Source organism: Mustelus asterias, chromosome 8, assembly GCF_964213995.1.
Source record: "Mustelus asterias chromosome 8, sMusAst1.hap1.1, whole genome shotgun sequence".
Lineage (NCBI taxonomy): Eukaryota > Metazoa > Chordata > Chondrichthyes > Carcharhiniformes > Triakidae > Mustelus > Mustelus asterias.
In genome coordinates this window covers 116599003-116625457 of record NC_135808.1, presented here as the reverse complement: position 1 = coordinate 116625457, position 26455 = coordinate 116599003, and the positions used below count along the sequence as shown (strand labels likewise).

Sequence of the window (26455 nt, the reverse complement as noted above, 5' to 3'; positions counted from 1 at the left end):
TGTGGGTTTCTTCTGGGTGCTCCGGTTTCCTCCCACAATCCGAAAGACATGCTGGTTAGGTGCCTTTGTCATGCTAAATTCTCCCTTAGTGTACCCGAACAGGCACCAGAGTATGGTGACTCAGGGATTTTCACAGTAACTTCATTGCAGTGTTAATGTAAGACTACTTGTGACACTAATAAATAAACTTATCTTTGGACACTAAGGGGCAATTTAGCATGGCCAGTCCACCGAACCTGCATATCTTGGGACTGTGGGAGAAAACCGGAGTACCCGGAGGAAACCCACGCAGACACGGGGAGAACGTGCAAACTCCACACAGAGAGTCAGCAAAGGCAGGAATGGAACCTGGGCCCTTGGCGCTGTGAGGCAGGAGTGCTAACCACTGTGCCACCGTGCCATCCATAAGTGGCCCACAAACACCCATTGTTCAGGTTAGCAATTGAATAATGTTGATATAGACAAGGTAGTTGGAGGATTGCACACTAGAATGAGAAAACTGGAGGTGGACAAGAGGTGCTCCATGTACGGTTACAATAGTATACCCGGTCGCATGAACAATAGAAATCATACCAGTAGGAGTCTCTTGATGGTAGAGCAATCCCCCAGCAAAATTGTCTCTTCCCTATAGCATAGAATGGCACTGCTGATAATGGCATACTTGCTGCAACCTCTAGCTTCTCGCCTTTGAATTAAATGTAAGAACAGTGCAGAGAGAAAATGGCTCAGAGGATAATGAGGAAGATGGATTGAAAAGAAGTGAGTGGGCCACAAATATTGCCAATTAAATCTCACTTCTATTTCCACTTCTGTTATATCCACTTGAAATAAAATCATTTTGAAGACGCAGAGATATTTTGAAAGCTGAAAATGACATTTTACACTCAAAAGGTTGATGTCCTCAGAGCCCGCCTATTATTGTAGATGTCACGCCATTAAGCCAGGAAAAGTTTTGACATAATTTTTGCAAGTAGTTTACGAGAGTCTTCTAGATTAATAATCCATTAACATTAAAACCAAGTTCCGTGATAAAGCTTATTAACGTTTTGACTTTCCTGGATGGAAAATGTATTTAACACAACCCAGGAGCTTTATCCATTAGCAAAAGGGGTGCAAGTAGGCAGAGATATGTGCCTCACCCAAATTGTCAGCCAGTGCGTATTAAACAGAGTCAGTTTTCCCATATGTCAGTTTGTCAGAAGTCACAAGAATTATTAACTATTTTTTCCCACGGGATTGGAATTGCCCATGTTAACCGATTGGATTAGTTGGGAAGCAGGATTGCCGGGCTTCAGAATCAATCCAATCATTTAGGGTCTGTGTGGGGATCATCCGAGTTAGTTCGACATCTGTATGCAGACATGTACATAATCTGAAGGTAAACTGGCTGTTTCTGAGATGTGCACTTACAAATATATCTATTTAATATTTGTTCCCAAATAATAAATACGTTGTTAAAATGCAGCTTTTTAAAAGCTTCTTACTTCCTAAAATCAGAAGAGAAAATGCTGGAAAATCTCAGCAGGTTTGGCAGCATCTGTAAGGTGAAAGTTTCGAGTCCAGATGAACCTTTGTCAACGCCTTGATAAAGGGTCATCTGGACTCGAAACATCAGCTCTTTTCTCTCCTTACAGATGCTGCCAGACCTGCTGAGATTTTCCAGCATTTTCTCTTTTGGTTTCAGATTCCAGCATCCGCAGCAATTTGCTTTTACTTCCTGAAATGGTGGTTTTGATTTTAACTCTCAGACAGGAATGCAGCACAGTGAATCTCCTGCCAATTTAGGAAGGCTAGCATGGAGGCTAACAACTTGGCTTTATTAACATGGCATCTGCCAACTTCCTGCCCAGCCATTAAAATTAGATGCCTGGAGGCCTCCACCTGGGACCCATTGGAATGGACCCTTTTCTGATCATAGGTAGAGGGTTGAAAGCGAAGGGCGTGGGGAGGCTGGGGGCAGGCTCAGGCTTTCTCTATGGGGCTTAGCAACTGTTCTTAGCAGGTTTGAAACTTGTGGACAAGCTACTCTGCATCCATCAGCCTAAATGTCAGATTGGACTCCAACTGCAATTGAACAAGATCTTCATACCAATAAATGGAGTCTGTCTGCCTGGGCAGGCATCCATGCAATGTATGATGCAGTTGGCCATATCAGGATGGAGAATGAATAGGTTAGTGCTCCAATTCATTCTAACATCCCCATGCCCCCCAACCACTGCCGCCCACCTGTCCTCTGTTCATGTTGGCCCTCAACTTTCAGGAAGTCACTAAGCTGTTTTCTTATCTGAATATTTATTTTCTTCAAGGCCAGTCACAGATGTTTTTTGGAGCTATGTATGAATGCATTAACTGTCTCCATTTGAGTCTCCTGGATTAGAAAATAAAATAGAGTTGGTGAAGGAGTGGAGATGAGTTTTTATGGGTTTAAAACATTGCATTGAAGTTCTCATGATTTACCATTATGTAAGGCATGCTACTGTGATGTATGGTCAGACCAAAGGGAGTTGTATATTGCAGTTATATCTATAGCAATGAATGATATTTTAAATTGTTTAGCTGCCCACGGTGGGGTACACTTAATTACTAAGCTATAATGCAGAAAACAGTCTAGAAATCTCATCGCTATATTGGTCAACATCCACTGTAGATTTGTGAAAAGTATCTCTCCTCAGGTACTGTCTTCCTTTCCTTCAAACCTGCCAACATCACTCTCTCCTCAAAAACTCAACAACCCCTTTGTCATAGCAATTACTGCTCCATCTCCAGCTTTCCTTACCTCCCTTGAACATATTGACACATTGCAAATCAGAGCCCTTCTTTCCCAGAGCTTTGAATCCCTTCAATCAATCAGGTTTCCACCCCAATCACTGTCTCATAAAGGCACCTATCGGAGTCACAAATAACATTCTTTGTGACTGAAAATGATGAACTATTTCTCCTTCTCGACCAGTCTGCAATCTTTTAAGGCAGCTGCCCACACCATCTTCAACAACTTTCCACTATCATCCAGCTAGATAGGACTGCACTTGCACGATTTTCCATTGTTATCCATCCTGACAAGCCAGAGAATCATTTGCAATGTCCTCTCTTCCTGCTCCTACACTGTAACCTTTATGATCCCACAAGGATGTATCATTGGGCCCTTCCTTTTCATCATCTATATGCTATCTTTCAGCAACATTTTCTGAAAACATAATGGCCGGAACTTTCCGCCCGTTCATGCCAGTGAAATTTTCCCATCCCGCTGCACTGAACCGAGATTTTGCTTGTTGCCAAATTCTTCGTCATTGCTGCAGTAGGAGCGTGGCTTAAGCGGGCAGTAAGATTGCGCCAAATTTCACTTTTCACATGTAAGCTGACAACATCAGGTTCCACTTCAGCCCCACGTCCCTCAACTCCTTCACTGCCTCTAAATTTGACTGAATGAACTGAAATTTCATCCAACTAAATACTGGGCGATAGAAGTCATTGTCATCTTAGCTATTGATTCTATACCTCTCCCTGGCAATTGTCTGAGGTTGAACCAGGCTGTTCACAACTTTGGTGCCATATCTGATCCTGTGATGAACTTCTCAGCATATATTCACACTATCACTAAACCACTATTTCTATCTCTGTAACATCACCCGACTCAGCCTTTAACTCAGTTATCTGCTGCTGAAACTCACATCCATGCTTATATTACCTCCAGATTTGACTATCCCATCACACCCTGTCTGGCCTCCCACTGTAAATTTAAAGTTATAAAAAGTTGTTTCTTGCAATCTAACTCACAATGGTTAGCACTGCAGCCTCACAGCTCCAGAGACCCAGATTCGATTCCGGTCTTGGGTATGTCTGTGTGGAGTTTGCACGGTCTCCCTATGTCTGCGTGGGTTTCCTCCGGGTGCTCTGGTTTCCTCCCACAGCCCAAAGATCTGCAGGTTAGGGGGATTAGTGCGGTAAATGCAAGAATTACAGGGATAGGACAGAAGAGAGGGCCTGGGTGAGATACCCTGTCAGAGTCGGTGCAGATTTGATGGGTTGAGTGGCCTCTTCTGCACTGTAGGGATTGTATGATTCTAAGTCCCATTCGCCAATGTTCCCTCTAACTTCCATTTTCTCTATCTGGTCAGCTTGTTGCACTGCGCAGTCCTTTTAGAACAAAGAACAAAGAACAAAGAACAATACAGCACAGGAACAGGCCCTTCGGCCCTCCAAGCCCGTGCCACTCTCTGGTCCAAACTAGACCATTCTTTTGTATCCCTCCATTCCCACTCCGTTCATATGGCTATCTAGATAAGTCTTAAACGTTCCCAGTGTGTCCGCCTCCACCACCTTGCCTGGCAGCGCATTCCAGGTCCCTACCACCCATGTGTAAAATATGTCCTTCTGATATCTGTGTTAAACCTCCCCCCCTTCACCTTGAACCTATGATCCCTCATGAACGTCACCACCGACCTGGGGAAAAGCTTCCCACCGTTCACCCTATCTATGCCTTTCATCATTTTATACACATCTATTAAGTCTCCCCTCATCCTCCGTCTTTCCAGGGAGAACAACCCCAGTTTACCCAATCTCTCCTCATAGCTAAGCCCCTCCATACCAGGCAACATCCTGGTAAACCTCCTCTGTACTCGCTCCAAAGCCTCCACGTCCTTCTGGTAGTGTGGTGACCAGAACTGGACGCAGTATTCCAAATGCGGCCGAACCAACGTTCTATACATCTGCAACATCAGACCCCAACTCTTATACTCTATGCCCCGTCCTATAAAGGCAAGCATGCCATATGCCTTCTTCACCACCTTCTCCACCTGTGACGTCACCTTCAAGGATCTGTGGACTTGCACACCCAGGTCCCTCTGCGTATCTAAACCCTTTATGGTTCTGCCATTTATCGTATAGCTCCTCCCTACATTATTTCTACCAAAATGCATCACTTCGCAATTATCAGGATTGAACTCCATCTGCCATTTCTTTGCCCAAATTTCCAGCCTATCTATATCCTTCTGTAGCTTCTGACAATGCTCCTCACTGTCTGTAAGTCCTGCCAATTTTGTGTCGTCCGCAAACTTACTGATCACCCCAGTTACACCTTCTTCCAGATCGTTTATATAAATCACAAACAGCAGAGGTCCCAATACAGAGCCCTGCGGAACACCACTAGTCACAGGCCTCCAGCCGGAAAAAGACCCTTCCATTACCACCCTCTGTCTTCTGTGACCAAGCCAGTTCTCCACCCATCTAGCCACCTCCCCCTTTATCCCATGAGATCCAACCTTTTTCACCAGCCTACCATGAGGGACTTTGTTAGGATTGATGGTGGCCAGGCATGCGCACATTTTAATGGCAGCACAGTTTGTGTGCTGTCTGTTTGTTCGTTACGTGGTAAGTTCCTGATTGTTGTACAGCCCCACACCCAAACAGCTTAGACAGAACAATGTTGTTGATCTATCTGCTCTCAGTTTTCTGAAAAATAAGGATGATTTGCTACAGTTGAAGGGGGCATTGGTGAAACCACATCTGGACTGCTATTTTCAGGGAGAGGGCTTCTTATTTAAGAAAAAATATAATTGCAATAGCAGTTCAGAGAAGGTGCACTCACCTGATTCCTGGAATGAGGGGACTATTTTATGAGAAAATGTTGGACAAGCTGGGCCAGTATCCAATGAAATTTATCAGAACGAGGGGTGACCTTATTAAAACACATTAGATCCTGAAGGGCCTTGGCAGGCTGGATGCTGAAAGGTTGTTTTCCCTTATGGGAAAGACCAGAACTAGGAGAATCAGAGCAGGGTAGGCAAGATAGTCGCCTTGATCTTACTGAATGGTGGAGCAAGCTCGAGGGGCCGAATGGCCCACTCCTCCTCATAATATGTATATTTATATGTATGCATATTTGCTGTTTGACCAACACTGGCTTCAGATTAAGCAATTCATCAATTTTAAAATGCTCATCCTTATTTTCAAATCTGTCCAAGGTTTATCCCTCCCTATCTCTGTAATGTCCTCTTGCTCTACACCCTCCAAGACATTTGCACTTGGTCTCTTGAGCATCCCTGATTTTAATCACCCCACCGTTGGTGGTTATACCTTCAGGTTCTATGGCCTTAAGCTCTTGAATTCCCTCCCTATGCTGCTCCCCGTCTCTTTCCTCCTTCAAGACTCTGCTTACCTTTTTGACCAAGCTTTTGACCATCTGCCCTAAAAGTTCACTGTGTATTCAGTGTCAAATTTTATTTGATAATGCTCCAATTAATCACCTTAGGATATTTAGAGTCATAGAGGTTTACAGCATGGAAACAGGCCTTTTGGCCCAACTTGTCCATGCTGCCCCTTTTTTAACCACTAAGCTAGTCCCAATTGCCCATGTTTAGCCCATATCCCTCTATTGCCACCTAAACGCTTTTTAAAAGACACAATTGTACCCACTTCTACTACTACCTCTGGCAGCTTGTTCCATACACGCAGCACCCTCTGTGTGAAAACATTGCCCCTCTGGACCCTTTTGTATCTCTCCCCTCTCACCTTAAACCTATGCCCTCTAGTTTTAGACTCCTCGACCTTTAGGAAAAGATATTGACTATCTAGCTGATCTATATATCACAGAATATTTCACTGTGCAAATGGTGCTATATAAATAGAAGTTGTTATTATGTATCACTACAAAGTATATCAATTTGCAAATCCCAGACAGTTCCCCTGACAGCACAATATTTATCACTTTTGACTGTTCCTTAAGCTACATTTCTGTGCACTTTATTTTTCCTTAATAGTTGCACTGTGCAATGTTTTTATTCCAATAAAGAATAACTTTCTGACAAGGTTTGAAGAGCAAAGTAGGCTAGAAATTTATTTGGCAATGATAAGAACCATAGAATACCAACAGTGCAGAAGGAGGCTATTTGGCCCATCTCACCTGCACCAACTCTTTGAAAGAGCATCTTACCTAGCGCCCAACCACTCCACCCCCCACCCTATGCCCATAACCCCTTCAGGTGGGTTAAATGCCCTTTGGAAGAGGACAAATATCCTTTGCAAGAGGTTAAGTGGTCTTTGGGAGAGGTCAAGTGCCCTTTGGAATTGTTAAAGTGATCATGAATATGCATAAAAAGTGAAGTAATTGGAAAAGAAAGCAATGCTTGCAATTTCACAAGCTCTCTGTTGACATAAGCCTGAGGGTTTTCGTCATGGAGGGTCTGGGTAGCAATGCATTCGTGCTGAATGACTAATTCTACAACCAATCATCTCAGTGGGGGGAGAGCTGTAATTTACAGTTTGATTGACAGCTCCTAGTGGTTATATGTTTTTGACATGGGGCTACGAATACAAGTTTTTGCTTTCATAAGGGATTAAGTACTTGAAGAAAATGTTTTAAAATAAGGAATTAAGTACTGGAAATAAATGTTTGTTTTTATATGGGATTAAGTACCTGAGGGAATTTATATTCACTGATCTTTTTTATGAATGAAGTGTTTTTTTAAAATTATTAAATCATTAACAGACACTTAGAACTCTATTTCAACTCAACATGGCTCCTGAGGTCTGCCCATGGTGGATACTGGGTAAGTTTGGTGTGGAGGGTTCAAGGGCCAAAGAGTGATGGGTGAGGGCATGAGTTGGCAATAAATTGGCATTGGGTCTATAAAGATGCATGGCAAGTTGGTAGGGAGGCATAGGTCAGCATGGAGGTTTTTTGGGTCATGGTGTTGGTGAAGAGGTATAGGTTGGCATGGGTGTATGAGGGATCCTGTGGGGTGGGTAGAGGGGCATATGAACACATGAACATACAAAATAGAAGCAGATGTAGGCCATTTGGCCCTTCAAGCCTGGACCATCATTTGATCAGATCATGGCCGCTCTGCTTGTGTTTCAAATTCTACATTCCTAATTATCCCAATAGCCTTTGATTCCCTTGCTGAAGAAGACTCTATCTACTTTTGCCTTAAAAATACTCAATAATCCCCACTCCACCAACTTCTGAGGCAGAATTTCGAAGTCGCACAACCCCTCTGAGAGAGAAAAAAAATATCCTCTCTCTGTCCAAAAAGAGGGACCTCCTAATTTATAGTCTTCCGTAAATAAGGAGACTGAAACTGTACATAATATTTAAGATCCCACTGATGCCCTGTATAACTGGAGCATGACATCCTTACTTTTATGTTCAGGCCCTCTAATAATAAAGGATAGCATTCCATGAACCTTCTTAACTATTGTACATGCACACCAACTCCATGGTGGTGGTGGAGTATGGATGGGGTATGAAGAGTGGATGGTGGTGGGCTGAGGGTTAGAAAGCAGTTTTTTTACAGCTGGGTCAAAGTACAGAAGCACTGAAACTGGCCGGTTAAACAATATTGATTCAATAATCTTATCTTTTCTGATACCTCGACATATCACCAAAAGTTAAAAAAATGTTTAAAGTAGTTTAAATAGCACATTATCAATTTTGACGAAGGTTCATCCAGACTTGAAACGTTGGCCCTGATTTTACTGGCATGGCCGCCCAAAGTTCGTAAGATCGCGCCCGAGGCCAACAGGGAATGCCGTTCCGCGAGCCTCGCCCGCCCCAATTTCGGGGCAGCTGTGCCAGTAAAATCAGGGCCATTGGCTCTATTCTCTCTCCACATACACTGTCAGACCTGCTGAGATTTTCCAGCATTTTCTGTTTTTGTTTCAGATTCCAACATCCGCAGTAATTTGCCTTAAACAATTCAAACAATCTTGGTGCTTTCATGGGACAAGGGCAGATGCGATTGCGAACTGATTTTTTAGATGAAAATATCTGCAACCACATTCTCTACATACCTGATTCACAACACCGAAAAAAGTCCAGGCAGCACTTGACGTTTAAAAGCACAGAAATTATGCCGCGGGATGCAATCGTTTGAATGCTTTACCTGAAATCTGCTGCTTTATCAGAGATGCTAGTCCGAATAAAATATATGGTTTAATCTCTCTTAAAAGCGGTGGACGTGCGAATTTCAGACAAGTTGCTCGATATAATGGGGCACTAATTCACTCTGCAGCCTGAAAGCTGTAGTTGATGTTTGTTTTATTATATAATCACTGTGAACTGTGTAGGGGAAAGATTGACAGACTGAAGTACATAGATTTTGACCATCCAAAGCGCTCAGTATGAATCAATGACAGCACCTGAATGTTCCAGACCTGAATGGCTCTCATTCTATACTTGGCTCGTGTTCAATCTCTGAGAGTGGCTTTGATATATTTATAAACTGTATCTTGTGTTATCAGCTGGTAGCAGCCATTGCCGTCATTAAGATTACCACCTGCTAATGCTGTTCGCTGAGAAATAGTAAAAACCATTCCCTGAGTATAATGTCTTTTCAGCCAATCACTGCTCCGATTTCAGTCCAAATCTGAAATGCAGGCATGGGCACGAAGTCTGTCATTTGCAAAGATCAACGAATTTCAATTTAAAAGTAAGTGAGTTCCTCGTTGTGGTCTGTGCTCTATCCAAAGCTCCACTCTGTTCCTGGTATCAAGCCGTTACAACAAGGCAGAAAACCTGTTCAAATTATAACTATTTTCCAGAGAGATTTAAGTTAAAGCTGTTATGACCATGTCAGAATGCAAAACAACATTTAATGATCTTATTATTTTAATTCATTCAGCAATGCAATTTGTACATTTGATGATTTTGTACATTCCACAATATGTTATATATTTACTAGTGAAAATCATATTTGTTTGCACATTTTAAAGGGTGTCCTTAATACAATTGGAAAGGAAATACAATAATCAAAGGGCAACATTGTGATTTTATGTATTGTGTATTTTTTTTTGAAATTTAGAAAATGGTAGCCTTGTGTGATTAAAAATAAAGCATGCTTTTATCAGATAGAACTTTAAACGTTACTCTTACCAAGGAACCTAACTGTTCTGCGCACCAATGGATTGATGTAGCAACAATCTCCAGTTATTATGGTCTTCTCACGGTTTCCAAACTCTTTAGTAGCTGATTGAAGGAAAAATACAGCCACTTCTCCCACGATCATCTTTCAAACAATAAAGAGATTATTGCATTTTAAAATGAGCCGAATGAAGCATGGTCACTGTAACAGACATGCACTGCCACCGATTAGTTAAGTTAATTTGTGTCACAAGTAGGCTTACATTAACACTGCAATGAAGTTACTGTGAAAATCCTTTAGTCGCCACACCGTGATGCTTGTTCGGGTACACTGAGGGGGAATATAGCATGGTCAATGCACCTAACCAGCACATAAAGTAGAGTTTATTGATTCGTCATAAGTAAGGCTTACATTAGCACTGCAATGAAGTTACTGTGAAATTCCCCACATCATTCAGACTGTGGGTTGAAACCAGAGCACCTGGAGGAAACCCACACAAACATGTGGAGAACATGCAGACTCCGCACGGACAGTGACCCAAGCCGGGAATCAAACCCAGGTCCCCGGTACTGTGAGGCAGCAGTGCTAACCACTGTGCCATTGTGCCACTAGCATTGAACTGAACCCTCTTCAGGTTTGCTGGGACATTTTGTCAAGACTAATATATTCATTGCCGATTGAACCCAAATCACAAAGCAATGAATTAGACACAACCCTTACTTATGGCTAATGCAATGGCATGCAGCTATGTTTGGAAAATACATTACATAGATTTAAATATATATTCATTGAACCAGATGTAATTGTGTAACACAATTATTCATCAGCAAAGATTTTCTTGTGCAAACTTGTTCTACCCTAAAGTTACAAAGGTACTGGATTTTGAAGTTGAACCCTTGGTCCACTGTCCCTAACCTCGATCGCCTACACTGCTGTCAGCTAGTTGAGCAAACCCAACAAGCAAGCTGTATGTACAATTGTTTGAAATACTCCAACGCTACCTTTTTTAGCCCCAAATTAAAAATTGAACCAGCTCTGACAAATGCTCTAAAAATGTGTCACTTAACAGTGAAACAATGAAATGTTCAACCTAATGATACACCATTGTTACTGTGGGTCCAACTGACTACTCATAATTGCCTGGCAGTGAAATGCAAATAGGACTGTCAGAGAGAGAGGTTAAGCTGTAGCACATTTTAAAGTGAATCTGCAAGGAAGAACAAAGTCTATAATTTCCCCCCAATTTCTCAAACACCTCTTCAGCCACAAGTTCCATCTAGCAAAGTTTGCACGTTAACAACCTATTTCTGCATCTAACTGCACAGGTAGTTTGGAACAAGTTGTTGAGACCTCTCCAACCTCAATTTTAGGGGTGCAATTCTTACTGGGAGTCTCCTGGCATGGGCAGTAGGTCCCCTCGCTGCTGCTGCTAGTGTCAACCTATGAGAAAACCTATGGCTTTCTTCACTGTAGCCCACAGCCCTCACCGCTGTAGCTCCATGCATTGTTTTCTGTCTCTTTCCTCCCTCCCTCAGTCAAGTGCTTGCTGTTTGTTGACTGTTTCTCCTCTGTTTTTCTCCCTGTTTGTGTCTATCTACCTCATTTTGGGAGGCGATGGCCTAATGGTATTATCGCTAGACTATTAATCCAGAAATTCAGCTAATGTTCTGGGGACCCGGGTTCGAATCCCGTCATGGCAGATGGTGGAATTTGAATTCAGTAAAAAATATCTGCAATTAAAATTCTAATGGTGACCATTGAAGCCATCGTCGATTGTCAGAAAAAACACATTTAACTCACTAATATCCTTTAGGGAAGGAAATCTGCTGTCCTTACCTGGGCTGGCCTACATGTGACACCACAGCCACAGTAATGTGGTTGACTCTCAACTGCCCTTTGAACAAGGGCAACTAGGCATGGGCAATAAATGCTGGCCAGCCAGCGACATCCATGTCCCACGAATGAATAAAAAAACTATTTTGTACGATAGTGATAGAGAAGCTGTTGTAGAAATTGAAGGAAAGAGAATAGTATCAGGACAAAGCAGCCCGCTTGATTGGCACCCCATCCACCACCTTCAACATTCACTTTTTTCACTGATGCGCAGTGGCAGCAAGGTCTACCATCTTACAAGATGCAACTTACCAAGGCTTCTTCGTCAGCACCTTACTAATCCACAATCTCTACTACCTCGAGGCCAGCAGATGCTTGGGAAAACCACCACCTACAAGTTTCCCTCCAAGTCACACACCATTCTGATTTGGAAATATATCACCGCTCCATCACTGTTGTCAGGTCAAAATCCTGGAACTAATTTCCTGCACCACATGACCTGCAGCGGTTGAAGAAGGTGATTCATCACCATTTTCTCAAGGGCAATTAGGCATGGGCAATAAATGCTGGCCTAACCACCCAGATCCCATCAAAGTGAAAAATAAAAAAAACATTGTGACAAAGCAGAGACAGAGGTTTGCAAGGACCATAGTCAGGACTGAGTGAAAGTTAGGAAAAACTGAGATTGAGCACTATTTGAGGATAAGTATTAATCATCATCTACCTGTTTGCACTCTCAAACCTCTTTCATTCATCAACAAATTTGAGTTACTTCAATGGTTTAAGTCTACTGACAGAAAGGCCTTATAGCCCCAGTGCATAAATAGACCTTTAACAAAGCCAGCACCACTTGTGGAGCATCCATCATTTGTGGAACTCCTGTTGTGCTAAATAAGATAAATTAAGAAGAATCCAGCAGTAGGATCCAGGTACACAGATTTTTGTGCTTTATGCCTCAGAGCTAGACAGAAATGACATCAGTTTTTATGTCTAAACAGGAGTTTAATTTACAATGTGAAAATCACGCATCCCCAAAGGATCTCGCACCACAATGTTGCTAATTAATCCTCTCTCATTACGCAATACCCAGTCTAGGATGGCATGCTCTCTAGTTGGTTCCTCGACATTTTGGTCGAGTTAACCACCCGTTATACATTCCAGGAAATCCTCTTCCATCGCATTGCTACCAGTTTGGTGAGCCCAATCAATATGCAGATTGAAGTCACCCATAATAACTGCTGTATCCTTACTGCACGCATCTCTAATTTCCTGTTTGGTGCCATCCCCAACCTCACTACTACTGTCTGGTGGTCTGTGCACAACTCCCCCCAGTAGTATTTTTTGTCCTTTGGTGTTCCACAGTTCCACCCATACAGATTCCACAATGCCCAGGCTAATGTTCTTCCTTACTATTGTGTTGCTCTCCTCTTTAACCAGCTACCCCACCCCCCTTTCCTTTCCATCTATCTTTCCTGAAGATTGAATACCCCTGGATGTTGAGTTCCCATCCCTGGTCACCCTGGAGCCAGGTCTCCGTGATCCCAATTACATCATATCCGTTAATGATTGTCTGCACGGTTAATCCATCCACCTTATTATAAATGCTCCTCGCATTGAGACTGGGGTGGACAAGATAAGAGGTCACACGACACCAGGGTTATAGTCCAACGGGTTTATTTGAAATCACAAGCTTTCAGAGCGTTGCTCCTTTGTCAGGTGAAGTCTTGCTCTTAATTAAGTTTCTGTTTCTGTCACGATACCCAGGCTTGACTAACAGTACACAGAAAACAGTTAACAGACACACAAAACCAAATACCAAACAAATGAACAATTGAATACACACAGGTCATTTATATGTCATGAACAAGCACACAACTGATTTTTTAAAAATGTGAATGGAATCTAGAACAACATATCTGGAGGAATAGAATGCCAGGAGGGTAGAAGTCATGCTTCAGCTGTATAAAAACCCTGCTGGGACTGCACTTGGAGAACTGTGAGTAGTTCTGGGCATCACACTTTAGGAAGGAGATATTGGCTGGAATTTTACCACCCCGCGCACCAGGGGAATTGGAGCAGGCGAGGGGCAGACAATGGGGAGTTCCTTTGACTTCAGGCGGGAAATTTACGGTTTCGGGATGAGTGAGACCCCCGTAAAATCCTGCCCATTGGCCTCAGAGGGAGTGTAGTGTAGATTTACCAGAATGATACTTGGACTTCATGAGGAGAGATTAAACAAAAAACAAGGCTAAACTAGGATGCTACCGGAACTTGATGGTTTGAGTTATAAGGAGAGGCTGGACAGACTGGGACTTTTTTTCCCTGGAGCGTAGGAGGCTTAGGGGTTGATCTTATAGCGGTCCATAAAATAATGAGGGATATGGATCAGCTAGATAGTCAACATCATTTCCCAAAGGTAGGGGAGTCTAAAACTAGAAGGCATAGGTTTAAGGTGAAAGGGGAGAGATACAAAAGGGTTCAGAGGGGCAATTTTTTCACTCAGAGGGTGGTGAGTGTCTGGAACGAGCTCCCAGAGGTAGTAGCAGAGGCGGAAACAATTTTGTATTTTAAAAAGCATTTAAAAGTTACATGGGCATGATGGGTATAGAAGGATATGGGCCAAATGCGGGCAATTGGGACTAGCTTCGTGGCTAAAAAAAAGGGGTGGCATGGACAAGTTGGGCCAAAGGGCCTGTTTCCATGCTGTAAACCTCTATGACTCCAAGGGCCCGATTTTACCATCAAGTTGCGCCTGTTTTCGGGCGTGAAAACTTAGTAAACTCAGGCGATCGGTTCCCCCTTTAACAAGGCCTGAAAATGACCACGATCGGGACCACGCCAGCTGCTTCATCAATGCTCTTCCCTCCAACATAAGGTCAGAGGTGGAGATGTTCACTGATGATTACACTGTTCATGTGGAGCTTCTCAGATAATGAAGAATTGGGTGCCTGCATTCATTAACAGTTGAAAAAAGATTTAGGGTTGGGCTGATAAGTAACAGTCATGCTACAGAATCGGCTGTTACTATCAAGGATGCCTAACAAGCAGGTTTCTTTGTCTTTGATGGTGTCAAGCTTTATGAGTGTTGTTGAGTTTCACTCATCCAGGCAAGTGAGGACATTCCATCACACTTCTGACTTGAGTCTTGTACAGTAAGAAGTCTCACAACACCAGGTTAAAGTCCAACAGGTTTATTTGGTAGCAAAAGCCACTAGCTTTCGGAGCGCTGCTCCTTCGTCAGGTAAGTGGGAGTTCAGAACTCCCACTTACCTGATGAAGGAGCAGCGCTCCGAAAGCTAGTGGCTTTTGCTACCAAATAAACCTGTTGGACTTTAACCTGGTGTTGTGAGACTTCATATTGTGTTTACCCCAGTCCAACGCCGGCATTTCCACATTGTGTCTTGTAGACAGTGAAAGGGGAGTCAGGAGGTGGGTCACAATTCACAGAATACCCAGTCTCTGACACATTATCAATGTGGCTGGGCAATATTGACCTCCAGATATTAGAGGGTTCAGTGTCATAGAGTCATAGAGGTTTACAGCATGGAAATAGGCCCTTTGGCCCAACTTGTCTATGCCGCCCCTTTTTTTTTAGCCACTAAGCTAGTCCCAATTGCCCATGTTTGGCCCATATCCTCTATAGCCATCTTACCCACGTAACTGTCTTTTAAAAGACAAAATTGTTTCCGCCTCTACTATTATCTCCGTCAGACACTCACCACACTCTGTGTGAAAAAATTGCCCCTCTGGACCCTTTTGTATCTCTCGCCTCTCACCTTAAACCTATGCCCTTTGGGAAAAGATATTGACTATCTGGTTGATCTATGCCCCTCATTATTTTATAGTCCTCTATAAGATCACCCCTAAGCCTTCTACGCTCCAGAGAAAAAAGTCCCAGTCTATCCAACCTCTCCTTATCTCTCAAACCATCAAGTCCCGGTAGCATCCTAGCAAATCTTTTCCGCACTCTTTCTAGTTTAATAATATCCTAGTTTCTAGTTTAATAATATATGATGGTAATACTGTTGAATATCAAGGGGAGGTGTTTTGATACTCTCTTCTTGGAGATGTTTACTTCCTGGCAATTCTGAGGTGTGACTGTTACTTGCCGCTTATCATCCCAAGCCTGAATCTTTTCTCAGCTGTTAATGCATGTGGGCATCCAGTTCAAATGGGCAGTGGGATTAATACCCAGTTAATGTGTTACGTGGTGATACTGGTTGAAAGACAACCATTAGCTTAATAGTACCATGCAATCTTTAATATCCAGCTGATGTTATAGAACAAAGGCAATTTATTGTCTCAAAGGATGGCACTGTTCCAAGCTGCTCTCCTGACACAGGAGTGCCAGTCCAGGTTATATGTCAAAGTGCTTGCGTAGGGGGTTGAACATGCAACATTCTGATCCACTGTGGTGAGTGCACCACGCTCCCACACATTGTCACCTTAGAGAAATTTCTTGGTCAAGCAACTTAACCAGGCTTAGATTTTTTTTGTTTGAAGTGTCACTACGTCAAGGAAGCAACTGGATAAAGTAATACCATAATATTGGACTGATACAGAATGTAAATTGCAGAGTCCAAGTGAACATTTATACTTTGAAGACCATTGAGTATCTGCAGTGCATTGCACGCATTCATCCACATGGCAAGGCAGCTCCTAGGCTTTATGCATCAGCCAAGATTTTAAATACACTATAGTTTGTTACTGTCCCTCAGGATATGAGCATCCTAATGGATCAAATGATGGAAAATGCTCTCACTTGGCAGTGCATTAATGCTTTTTAGTTTCTGAAGGTAGACAACATGTATTGTAGACAAATTCCTTCTCTTCCTGCTCTTTAGATTCCAATTCTGGCCTGAGGTTACTGAGTCTTGAGTCTGTATCTTGAATATGAACTGATGGATAAGAGTCTACATTATAAGATAAAAGTGTTCCTTGGCCTTGTTAGCTGCTGAAGCATTGCATTGGTCTTCAGATCACATCACCGTTCAGTCACTTAAGATGCAATCCACTCAACAGCTGCCAGATCCATTATTCTCTAAGTGGTGAACCTGTGCAACGTAGAAAGCCTTGTTAAATGCAATACAGCTCTTGTCGTTCTTGCATAGGGAAAATCTTAAAATAGACTGGGGATAGTAATAGTCCAAACAGTGTAACTCATGCATTAATTTAAAGGACCGCGCACTAAAATAAAACGGGCCGTGCACAACAATTGAATTTTGATTTTAAAGCGATCATTGTGCACCAACTGCAAACTTTGTGACATTGACGGCAGATGCTCATTATTTTCTGTCCAGGGCTGATTTCACAACAGGCACAACAGGGGCCCGCAAGACTCCCCACCAAAGGTGGATAATTGGAAAATCGATTCTCATATCAAGATCATTGAAACCATGACAGAGAATGAATTTTGAAGCTACCAGGTTATGTAAATTAGACGTGATAAACCATTCTATTTCTTGAAAGTATCAGCGATTTTCCAAATGATTTTTATAAGATGGGATCCTGACAAAAATCGTTCTCCATTTTGACGTAAATAGATACAAGTCATGGCCTGGATCTACCTTGATAACACAGTGAGGTATGAAAAATAGCAATCTATTGTTACAAAGCTATGGAAGGCATATGATCAATGAATGGTACAGCACAGAAGACCTGTCATGCCTATGCTGGCTTTTTAGTCCAGCAACCCAACCTCTTTCCCTGTAGCCCTGTAATCTTTCATTTATGCAATTCTCTCTCGAACGTTACAGTTCAATTTGCTTCCTCCAGACTTTTAGCCAATGCATTCTGAATCACAACTCGCAGCGTAAAAAGAAAATGTTTCCTCCTGTCACTTCTAGCTCTTTTGTCAATCACCTTAAACCTGTGTCCCACATCTGCCAACCCTCCTTCCACTGGATGCAGTTTACCCTTGTTCATTCCATCAAGACCATTCATGATTTTGACCAGCTCTGTCAAATGTCCTCTTAACCTTCTTCACCCTAAGTAGAAAAGCCCCCAGCTTCTCCAGTCCCTCCATATAATTCGAGTCCCTCAACCCAGGTGCCATTGTGGTAAATCTCTTCTGCCGAGGCCTTAACATCCTACCTAAAGTGTGCTGCCCAGAATTTAACACACTACTACAGCTGAGGCTTAACCAAAGTTTTATAAAGGCTTAGCATAACTGACTCACTTTTGTAATAAGTTCTTCTGTGAAGAAAACCGCGGAGCCCACATGTTTTTTTAAATTGCTGTTCAACTTGGGCTTCCCCATTCAAATATTTGTGTACATATACCTTCAGGTCTCTCTGTTCCTGTATTTAAAGCTACTATATATCACGTTTCATCTGCCTGCCCACCCCTGGAATCTGTTACTGTTTTCCTCATTATTTACCACCATTGTTGACTTTCAAGTTATGTATTGTATACCCAAGTTCAGGTCATTAATCCAAAAAGACAGCGATCCTAATACCAGCCACTCTCTCCAGTCGGAAAAACAACCATTCACCTCTTTTCCTCTGCAAATTGTACCCATGCTGTCACTCCCACTTCATAGAGGGGAGGCGATGGTCTAGTGGTATTATCGCTAGACTATTAATTCGGAAACTCAGTTAATGTTCTGCGGATCCGGGTTCGAATCCTGCCATGGCAGATAGTGGAATTTGAATTCAATAAAAGAAAATATTTGGAATCTACTGATGACCATGAAACCATTGTCAATTGTTGGGAAAAACCCATCTGGTTCACTAATACCCTTTAGGGAAGGAAAACTGCCATCCTTCCCTGGTCTGGCCTACATGTGACTCCAGAGCCATAGAAACATGGTTGACTCTCAACTGCCCTCAGGCAGCTAGGGATGGGCAATAAATGCTGGCCAGCCAGTGACACCTATGTTCCACAAATGAAAAAAAATACTCATGGGGTTCAATTTTTCTGTTGCTGTATTGTTACGTGGTACTTTGTCAAATATCTTTCAAAAGTTCAAATGCACAACACTGATTGCATGATTCTCATCAACCCTTTTCATTACTTCATCAACTCAAGCAAGTTAATCAAAAGAGGATGTGCCTTTAACCAATCCTAGCTGACTTTCCTTTATTAACCCAAGTATTTATTAACACAGTATTCCAGCCGCAGCTGGAATACGGTGTGCAGTATTGGTCCCCTTATTTGCGGAAGGATATATTGGCCTTGGAAGGAGTGCAGAGAAGGTTCACCAGGTTGATACCAGAGATAAGGGGTGTTGATTATGAGGAGAGACTGAGCAGATTGGGTTTGTACTCGTTGGAATTTAGAAGGCTGAGGGGGGATCTTATAGAGACCTATAAGATAATGAAGGGGCTGGATAGGGTAGAGGTGGAGAGATTCTTTCCACTTAGAAAGGAAACTAGAACTAGAGGGCACAGCCTCAAAATAAAGGGGGGTCAGTTTAGGACAGAGTTGAGGAGGAACTTCTTCTCTCAGAGGGTGGTGAATCTCTGGAATTCTCTGCCCACTGAAGTGGTGGAGCTACCTCGTTGAATATGTTTAAATCACGGATAGATGGATTCCTGATTGGTAAGGGAATTAGGGGTTATAGGGATCAGGCGGGTAAGTGGAACTGATCCACTTCAGATCAGCCATGATCTTATTGAATGGCGGGGCAGGCTCGAGGGGCTAGATGGCCTACTCCTGCTCCTATTTCTTATGTTCTTATGTTCTTAATACTCTTCCTCATGCCAATTATTCTTTTCTTGGATTATTGCTTCTACAAGTTACCCCACCACAGATATTATCTGCCTGACCTGGAGTTGTTGGATTTATCTCTTTCTCCTATTTTAATCAGGGACGGAGCACTTGAAATCTATATCCAATGAGAATCTATAGATTGTGGCCAGAACCTCTGCAATTTTCAGCCTTACTTCCCTCAGTAACCAGCATCCAATCCAGACAGGGTGACTGTTCTACTTTCAAAATTGTAAAGCTTTTAATTGCGTTCCCTTTATCTATTGCCATCCTACACAATTTTGCTACTGCATCCTCTGTTAGTGCTACACTGGCGACATTCTCTTCTTTGGTGAAGTACCGGTGGTGTACCTTAGCCAGCTGCCTGCCTCCACACTTCTTATAGTCTGTGAATTCAAATTTCTAAATCTAATTCTCACTTCACTCTTCCTCTAACTTCGCTTTGCAATCTCACCCTTTTTTATATACCTTTGCAACTACAGTATCTACATTCAATTACCTCTATACACTCTTCAGCAGATCATCTGTGATCCTCGAGGACATCAGTGTCTAGGTTAAGATTAGGTTAAGGACAGCAGTTAAGGTAAGGTTAAGAATAGATGAGGTGCATAGGGGCATTTGAGAGAAGATTGATAAGTAAATAAAAGTAAAAGTTATGGAAGGAGATGGAGAAAGACTGAGATTATGTAATGTGGGGGAAGGAAATGTGGAGCATAAACAACAGAAAGCAGAACAATCTATTTCTGTGCTAGAATTCTACAAACTCTATTGTAGTTACACTACAGATAAAATTAGTCTTTATGCTTCCAAAAATTCTGAGAAGATTCAGAATTAAATGTTGTCATGAGACTATGCCCCCGTTTGTTTCTTGAAAGTATGATTTTCCGACTTTTAACTGACTGGAAATTTTGCAACATGAACTGAGAGAGAGCAAACTGCTTAAAATTACAAGGCCACATTCCAAGGTGAAGGTGAGAGACAAACAAATCTCCTTCAGGAGAATGTGAAGAGAGAGACGTTTCCTGTAATCCAGATTCCCGTCAAAACTCCGGGCTGCCTGAGGAAGAAACATTAAAAACACAAAGTACTGACTATTGAAGTGATGGCTGCCACAGAGCGAAAAACCCCAAAACTCTTGGAAATACACAAGGGGTGAAGGGGCAAAGCTATTCAACCTCTTGAAAGAGATTGCAAGTGACACAGACGGTGTTAAGAAAATTTCTGGCAGGGGAAACAAGCTGAAGGTTGTTCTCTCTCCATCTCTCACTTTTGGAATAAGAGTATTGTCCGGTTTAAGAAGAAAAACTCTTCCAGAAACATATCAACGAACTGAGATCTCATAATAATTACGATAACTTCGACATCTGACCTCATCCAGAAATCAGCTAACCCAAATCGGCTGCACTATTTTAAAAATCTATGCCTCAAGGATGACCAAGCTATTGGCACTTACTCAGCAATAATCTGTTACGGACAATCAGTTTGGGTTCAGCCAGGATCTCCCAGCTCCTGATCTCATAACAAACATAGAAAAAAGAGCTGAAGGCCAGAGGTGAAGTGAGGTGAAAGTGACTGCCCTTGACATCAAGGCAGCATTTGACTGAGAATGACATCAAGGACCTCTACCGTCAATGAGAATCAGGGGAAATTCTCCGCTGGCTGGAGTCGTACCTGGCACAAAGGAAGATGGTTGTGGTTGTAGGAGGTCAATCATCTCAGTTCTAGGATATCACTGCAGGAGTTCCTCAGGATAGTGTCCTAGGCACAACCATCTTCAGCTGCTTCATCAATGACCTTCCTTCCATCATAAGGTCAGAAGATGGGATGTTCGCTGATGACTGCACAATGTTCAGCAGCATTCGCAACAGACACTGACAATCCATGTACAAATGCAACAAGACCTGGACAATATCCAGGCTTGGGTTGACAAATGGCATGTAACATTCATGCCACACAAGTGCCAGGCAATGACCATCACCCACAAGAGTGGATCTAACCACCCCCCTTAACATTCAATGACATTATCATCACTGAATCCTCCACGTTCAACATCCTGGGGGTTGCTATTGACCAGAAACTGAACTGGAACAGCCATAGAGATACTCTAGCTACCAGAACAGGTCAAAGGCTAGGATTCCTGTGGCATGTAACTCACCTCCTGATCCATTCTGCCACCCCCTCACCACTCAACCACCCGCACCTCCCCCCCCCCCCCCCCCCCCCGCCCCCAAAGTCTGTCCACAATCTACAAAGCATAAGTAAAGAATGGAATGGAATGCTCTCCACCTGCCTGGATGAGCACAGCTCCAACAAAACTCTGGAAGTTTGACACCTTCCAGGACAAAGCAGCCCGTTTTGATTGCTATCCCTTCTACAAACATTCACTCCCTCCACCACCGACGAACAGGGGCGGCACGGTAGCACAGTGGTTAGCACTGCTGCTTCACAGCTCCAGGGTCCCGGGTTCGATTCCCGGCTCGGGTCACTGTCTGTGTGGAGTTTGCACATTCTCCTCGTGTCTGCGTGGGTTTCCTCCGGGTGCTCCGGTTTCCTCCCACAGTCCAAAGATGTGCGGGTTAGGTTGATTGGCCAGGTTAAAAAATTGCCCCTTAGAGTCCTGGGATGCGTAGGTTAGAGGGATTAGCGGGTAAAATATGTGGGGGTAGGGCCTGGGTGGGATTGTGGTCGGTGCAGACTCGATGGGCCGAATGGCCTCCTTCTGTACTGTAGGATTTCTATGATTTCTGTGTGTATCATCTACAAGAAGCAGGAACTCACCAAGGTTCCTTAGGCAGCACCTTCCAAATCCTATGACCACTACCATCTAGAAGGACAACAGCAGAGGATACCTGGGAACACCACCATCTGGAGATTCCCTTCCAAGTTAGTGACCACCCTGACTTGAAAATATATCGCTGTTCCTTCACTGTCACTGGGTCAACATCCTGGAACTCCCTCCCTAACAGCAGTGTGGGTGTACCTCCACCTCAGGGACTGCAGCAGTTCAATCAGGCAGCTTACCTCCATCTTTTGAAGGGCAACTAGGGATGGGCAATAAATGCTGGCCTAGCCAGTGATGCCCACATCCCAGAAATGAATAAAAAATTATCATAGGACACTTAACCATATCTTCTTTTACCTTTTATTTATTGGACTCTAACTCCCCTTATTTCTGATACACGTGTGTGTGTGTCTAATGATTGCATGAGGGCCAATTGCTTGATGTTAGCCGAAATCTTGCTGCCATTCATGCTAGTGGGATCTTACAGTCTCGCCAACCTTGCACTCCCGTTGTGGGTTCCCTGGCAGCGAGGGATGCATTCAATGATGTAATGACCTCAATGAGGCCTATGAGGCTGGCCTCTTGGAATATGAAGTCCCTGATTGAGGTTATGATTGCCTGTCCAACCAGAGAGTCTCACCTGTGTATATATTGAGGAATGTCAGGGCTGCTGACACTCCGGACTCTGTCTTTTTACCTGAAGCACCCCTCGGAGTGGAATTGAGTTTGTAAATAAAGGGAATCTGGTGAAGGGACACCAGCCTCTGAGAAGTTAAACGGGAAACCCGGTTGACAATGGCAGGACCATAAGTTCCTGCGGCCTCCATCTGCTGCCAAACACGCTGTGGAGAGGGAGAAAGGTACCGACCGGTGTGTTTTTAATAATTCTTTGACTCAAGAAAGGCTTGTTTGACTGGCTCCTTACTGCTCACAGCTTAAATGTTAAATACATTCTGATTTAAAAAAAGGCATATTCTTGTGAAAAAGACATTTCAATCTTTGTTGTGACCAACCGAGGGGGTTGCTCACAACAATGTAAGCAATATTTAACAGGGACTCAGTCTTGTTGTGAAGACTGATTGTAAACAAAGTTCGACCAGCTTTTCAGCCTTGACACAAAATGGATCCCTCGCTTATGAAATGGATTCTTCACTTGCTCCTGATCAAAAACACAATTAAATTCTACCGTCTAATGCTTTCTTGGAAATAGTTGACAATTAACTATAATTCTGTGGGGACCTATCCTGCAATTTAGTCATCAGAATGATTGCGTACAGTCAGATCACTATTATTAAATCGCTATTAAGTAGTAATATTTATTAGAGTGCACATGTGCAGCTGTTTCAGTGTACCATAAAACTTTCACTGAGCAAATGCTGGTGTTCGTCACATGAAACGTGGAAAGTATTCATTGGCTTTTTGGACTATAGAGAAACAAAATTGAAGACATTGGGCCAGATTTTTGTCTTCAATTTTGGAACCATGACTTGGCCCATTTCCTGTCGTTGTCCCAACTTCTTAAAGTCAGCTCATTCACCAGACATTTTGACCCCTGGGTGTCAGTTACAGGCTGGAGTCAGAGCAGCTGCGTCTCTGTTTACTGGGCCTTTTGTTCAGTTCAATCCATGGTTGTTCAGCCCTCTTGGTTGGTTCCAATTGAATCCTAGGTTGGTCACAGAAAAAAGGGCGGCATGGATAAGTTGGGCCGAAGGGCTTTTTTCCATGCTGTAAACCTCTATGGCTCTATGATCTCATCCCTTCACCCCCCCCACTCATTTCCCATTCCCTCTCCCTGCCCCCTTCATGCCCTTGTGCATCCTCCATAATGACTTGTTCAGTATCCATTAGATGCAAAAGTAATGAGACATATAATAATATCTGGCAATTGTGTCAACAGAAGCTGGTGACCTGACATTTAATGTAAATTAATTTGTCTTGTCAAAAGCCTTATTATGAATGCTTGATTCCATTCCGAAAATGACTAATGAACTCAACAAGGTGATGGGGGGTTGTTTACACAGTTGCAAAGGCTAGCTTTGTTTGGTTGACAGCTTCATCGCTTTGTAATAACTTTATCCTTGTTTCAAGTGTTTTCAATACCTTTGGAAAAAATTAAAGATTTCATTCATAGAAATTTCAATGGTTTGATTTTGATTTGATTTATTATTGTCACATGTATTAACATACAGTGAAAATTATTGTTTCTTGAATGCCATACAGACAAAAAAATACCGTTCATAGAGAATGGTTTGTTTCATTGATGTTTTATGAGAAGATAAGAAGGAGAATTATTTTTCAAAAGGAATGTTGAATGCCTTATTGTGACTTTTTATTCATCTTATGAGCATTTCAAAGTCTTGACAGTATTGTTATGTGGCTTATTTGTTCTGTACCTAGTGGAAGCTGGAAGAGGGCTTGAAAGACACAGCAGGGGTCAGAACATTAAATCAATGTCAAAATCAATCTGTTGAGCTCTCTGCATACTTTCACATCTGATTCTCTATACGGTGGAATGGAGAAGAGGTCTTATCCCCTGGAGAAAGGGTCTAATGCATCTGAACCCTAACATGGTACTGGTCAATTTAATGCTCTCTTTCCTATGAAGAGAGACTGGATCGACTAGGCTCGTACTCACTGGAATTTGGAAGAATGACAGGGGATCTCATAGAAACATATAAAATCCTGATGGGACTGGACAGACTTGATGCGGAAAGAATGTTCCCGATGTTGGGGAATTGCAGAACTGGGGGTCACCGTCTAAGAATAAGGGGTAAGCCATTCAGGACAGAGACGAGGAAGAACTTCTTCATTCAGAGAGTTGTGAACCTGTGGAATTCTCTACCATAGAAAGCTGTTGGGGCCAGTTCGATAGATATATTGAAGAGGGAGCTGGATGTGGCCCTTGTGGCTAAAGGGATCAAGGGGTATGGAGAGAAAGAGGGAGTGGGATACTGAAAGTACATGATCAACTATCGTCATATTGAATGGTGGTGCAGGCTTGAAGGGCCGAATGGCCTACTCCTGCACCAATTTTGTATGTTTCTATATTTAAGGACAGAACCCCTTAATCAATCACTGGATTGAAAACATACTTAAGTTATCACAAGTAGCTTAGTGATAAAAACTGGGTGGCATGGACAGGTTGGGCTGTAGGGCCTGTTTCCATGTTGTCAACCTCTATGACTCTATGACAAACCATTACAATATGGCACTTGAAATTGGCAAGAGATTTGAAACTTGCCCGTCAATAGATTCCTGACTCCACAGCAGACCTCCCTCAAGGTTCATGAAGTGACTTACCTGGTGTGATTCCCAGGGCCTCCAGGAACCCACCGGCCAACATGATAATGGAAATGTAAGAGAAAGTTATATTTGGAGCAGGCATTTAAATAGTGAACCCGACCTGACTTTAAGGGAACGTCAGGAGACCAGATTTCCTGACCCAGAGAAAATGATGAACGGTAGTAACTGGGAGATAAGTTTTAAAAGACAGCCCATCACTCCTTTCGTTTCAGCCTCCTGACATGGTTTTTCTCAGCATCAGAAGACAGAAGTTCAGCCCCGGGTGTTGGGTGCCCAATTTACAAAAATCAAATCGGAAACAGATGGAATCATTCAGCAGAATTTTACCAAAATATGTCAGTGTCAGGTTCTGACTGAGTGCCATCTTTAAGCTTGGGCAGTGCCAATCTGTGCCAAGGCAAGGCCCTGGCCCTGCCCAGGCTTGTCCCTCCTTCCGGAGGGCTATACTTACCTTGGTGCCCCTGGCAGGTTCCCCTTGACTGATTCCTATTTCTATCTGGGTCAGCATGGTGGTACAGTGGTCAACACTGCTGCCCCACAACACCAGGGACCCGAGTTGAATTCTGGCCTTAGGTCTGTGTGGAATTTGCACATTTCCCTATGTCTGCATGAGTTTCCCCCGGTGCTCCGGTTTCCTCCCACACTCCAAAGATGTGCACATTAGGCTGATTGGCCATGCTAAATTGCCCCTTACTGGGGACCAGCAGGGTAAATACGTGGGGTTACGGGGATAGGATAGGGCCTGGGTGGGATTGTTTTCGATGCAGGCTCAATGGGCTGAATGGCCTGCATCTACACTGTAGGGATTCAATGATTCTATATGCCTGTTGTGAGCCTTGCCGACATGATGCCATGTCGGCGAGGTATGAATATTCAGTGAGGGGGATCATGTCGCTGGAAAGCCCTTTAATGATATGTAAATATATGAAAATTTAATGTTTGAGCTTCCCGCCTTGTCTGGATGGGAACC

The 26455-nt window shown here is 43.1% G+C and overlaps 1 protein-coding gene across 1 annotated transcript in view; it reads right to left on the bottom strand.

Moving 5' to 3' along the window:
• LOC144497774 (phospholipid phosphatase-related protein type 5-like) overlaps positions 1 to 25993 on the bottom strand; it is an 81589-nt gene extending 55596 nt beyond the window's left edge. The window contains 2 exon segments of the mRNA XM_078219211.1: positions 9869 to 10001; positions 25937 to 25993. Coding sequence (XP_078075337.1) covers positions 9869 to 10001; positions 25937 to 25993 — 190 coding nt within the window.
• Between the last annotated feature and the right edge of the window lie 462 nt (positions 25994 to 26455).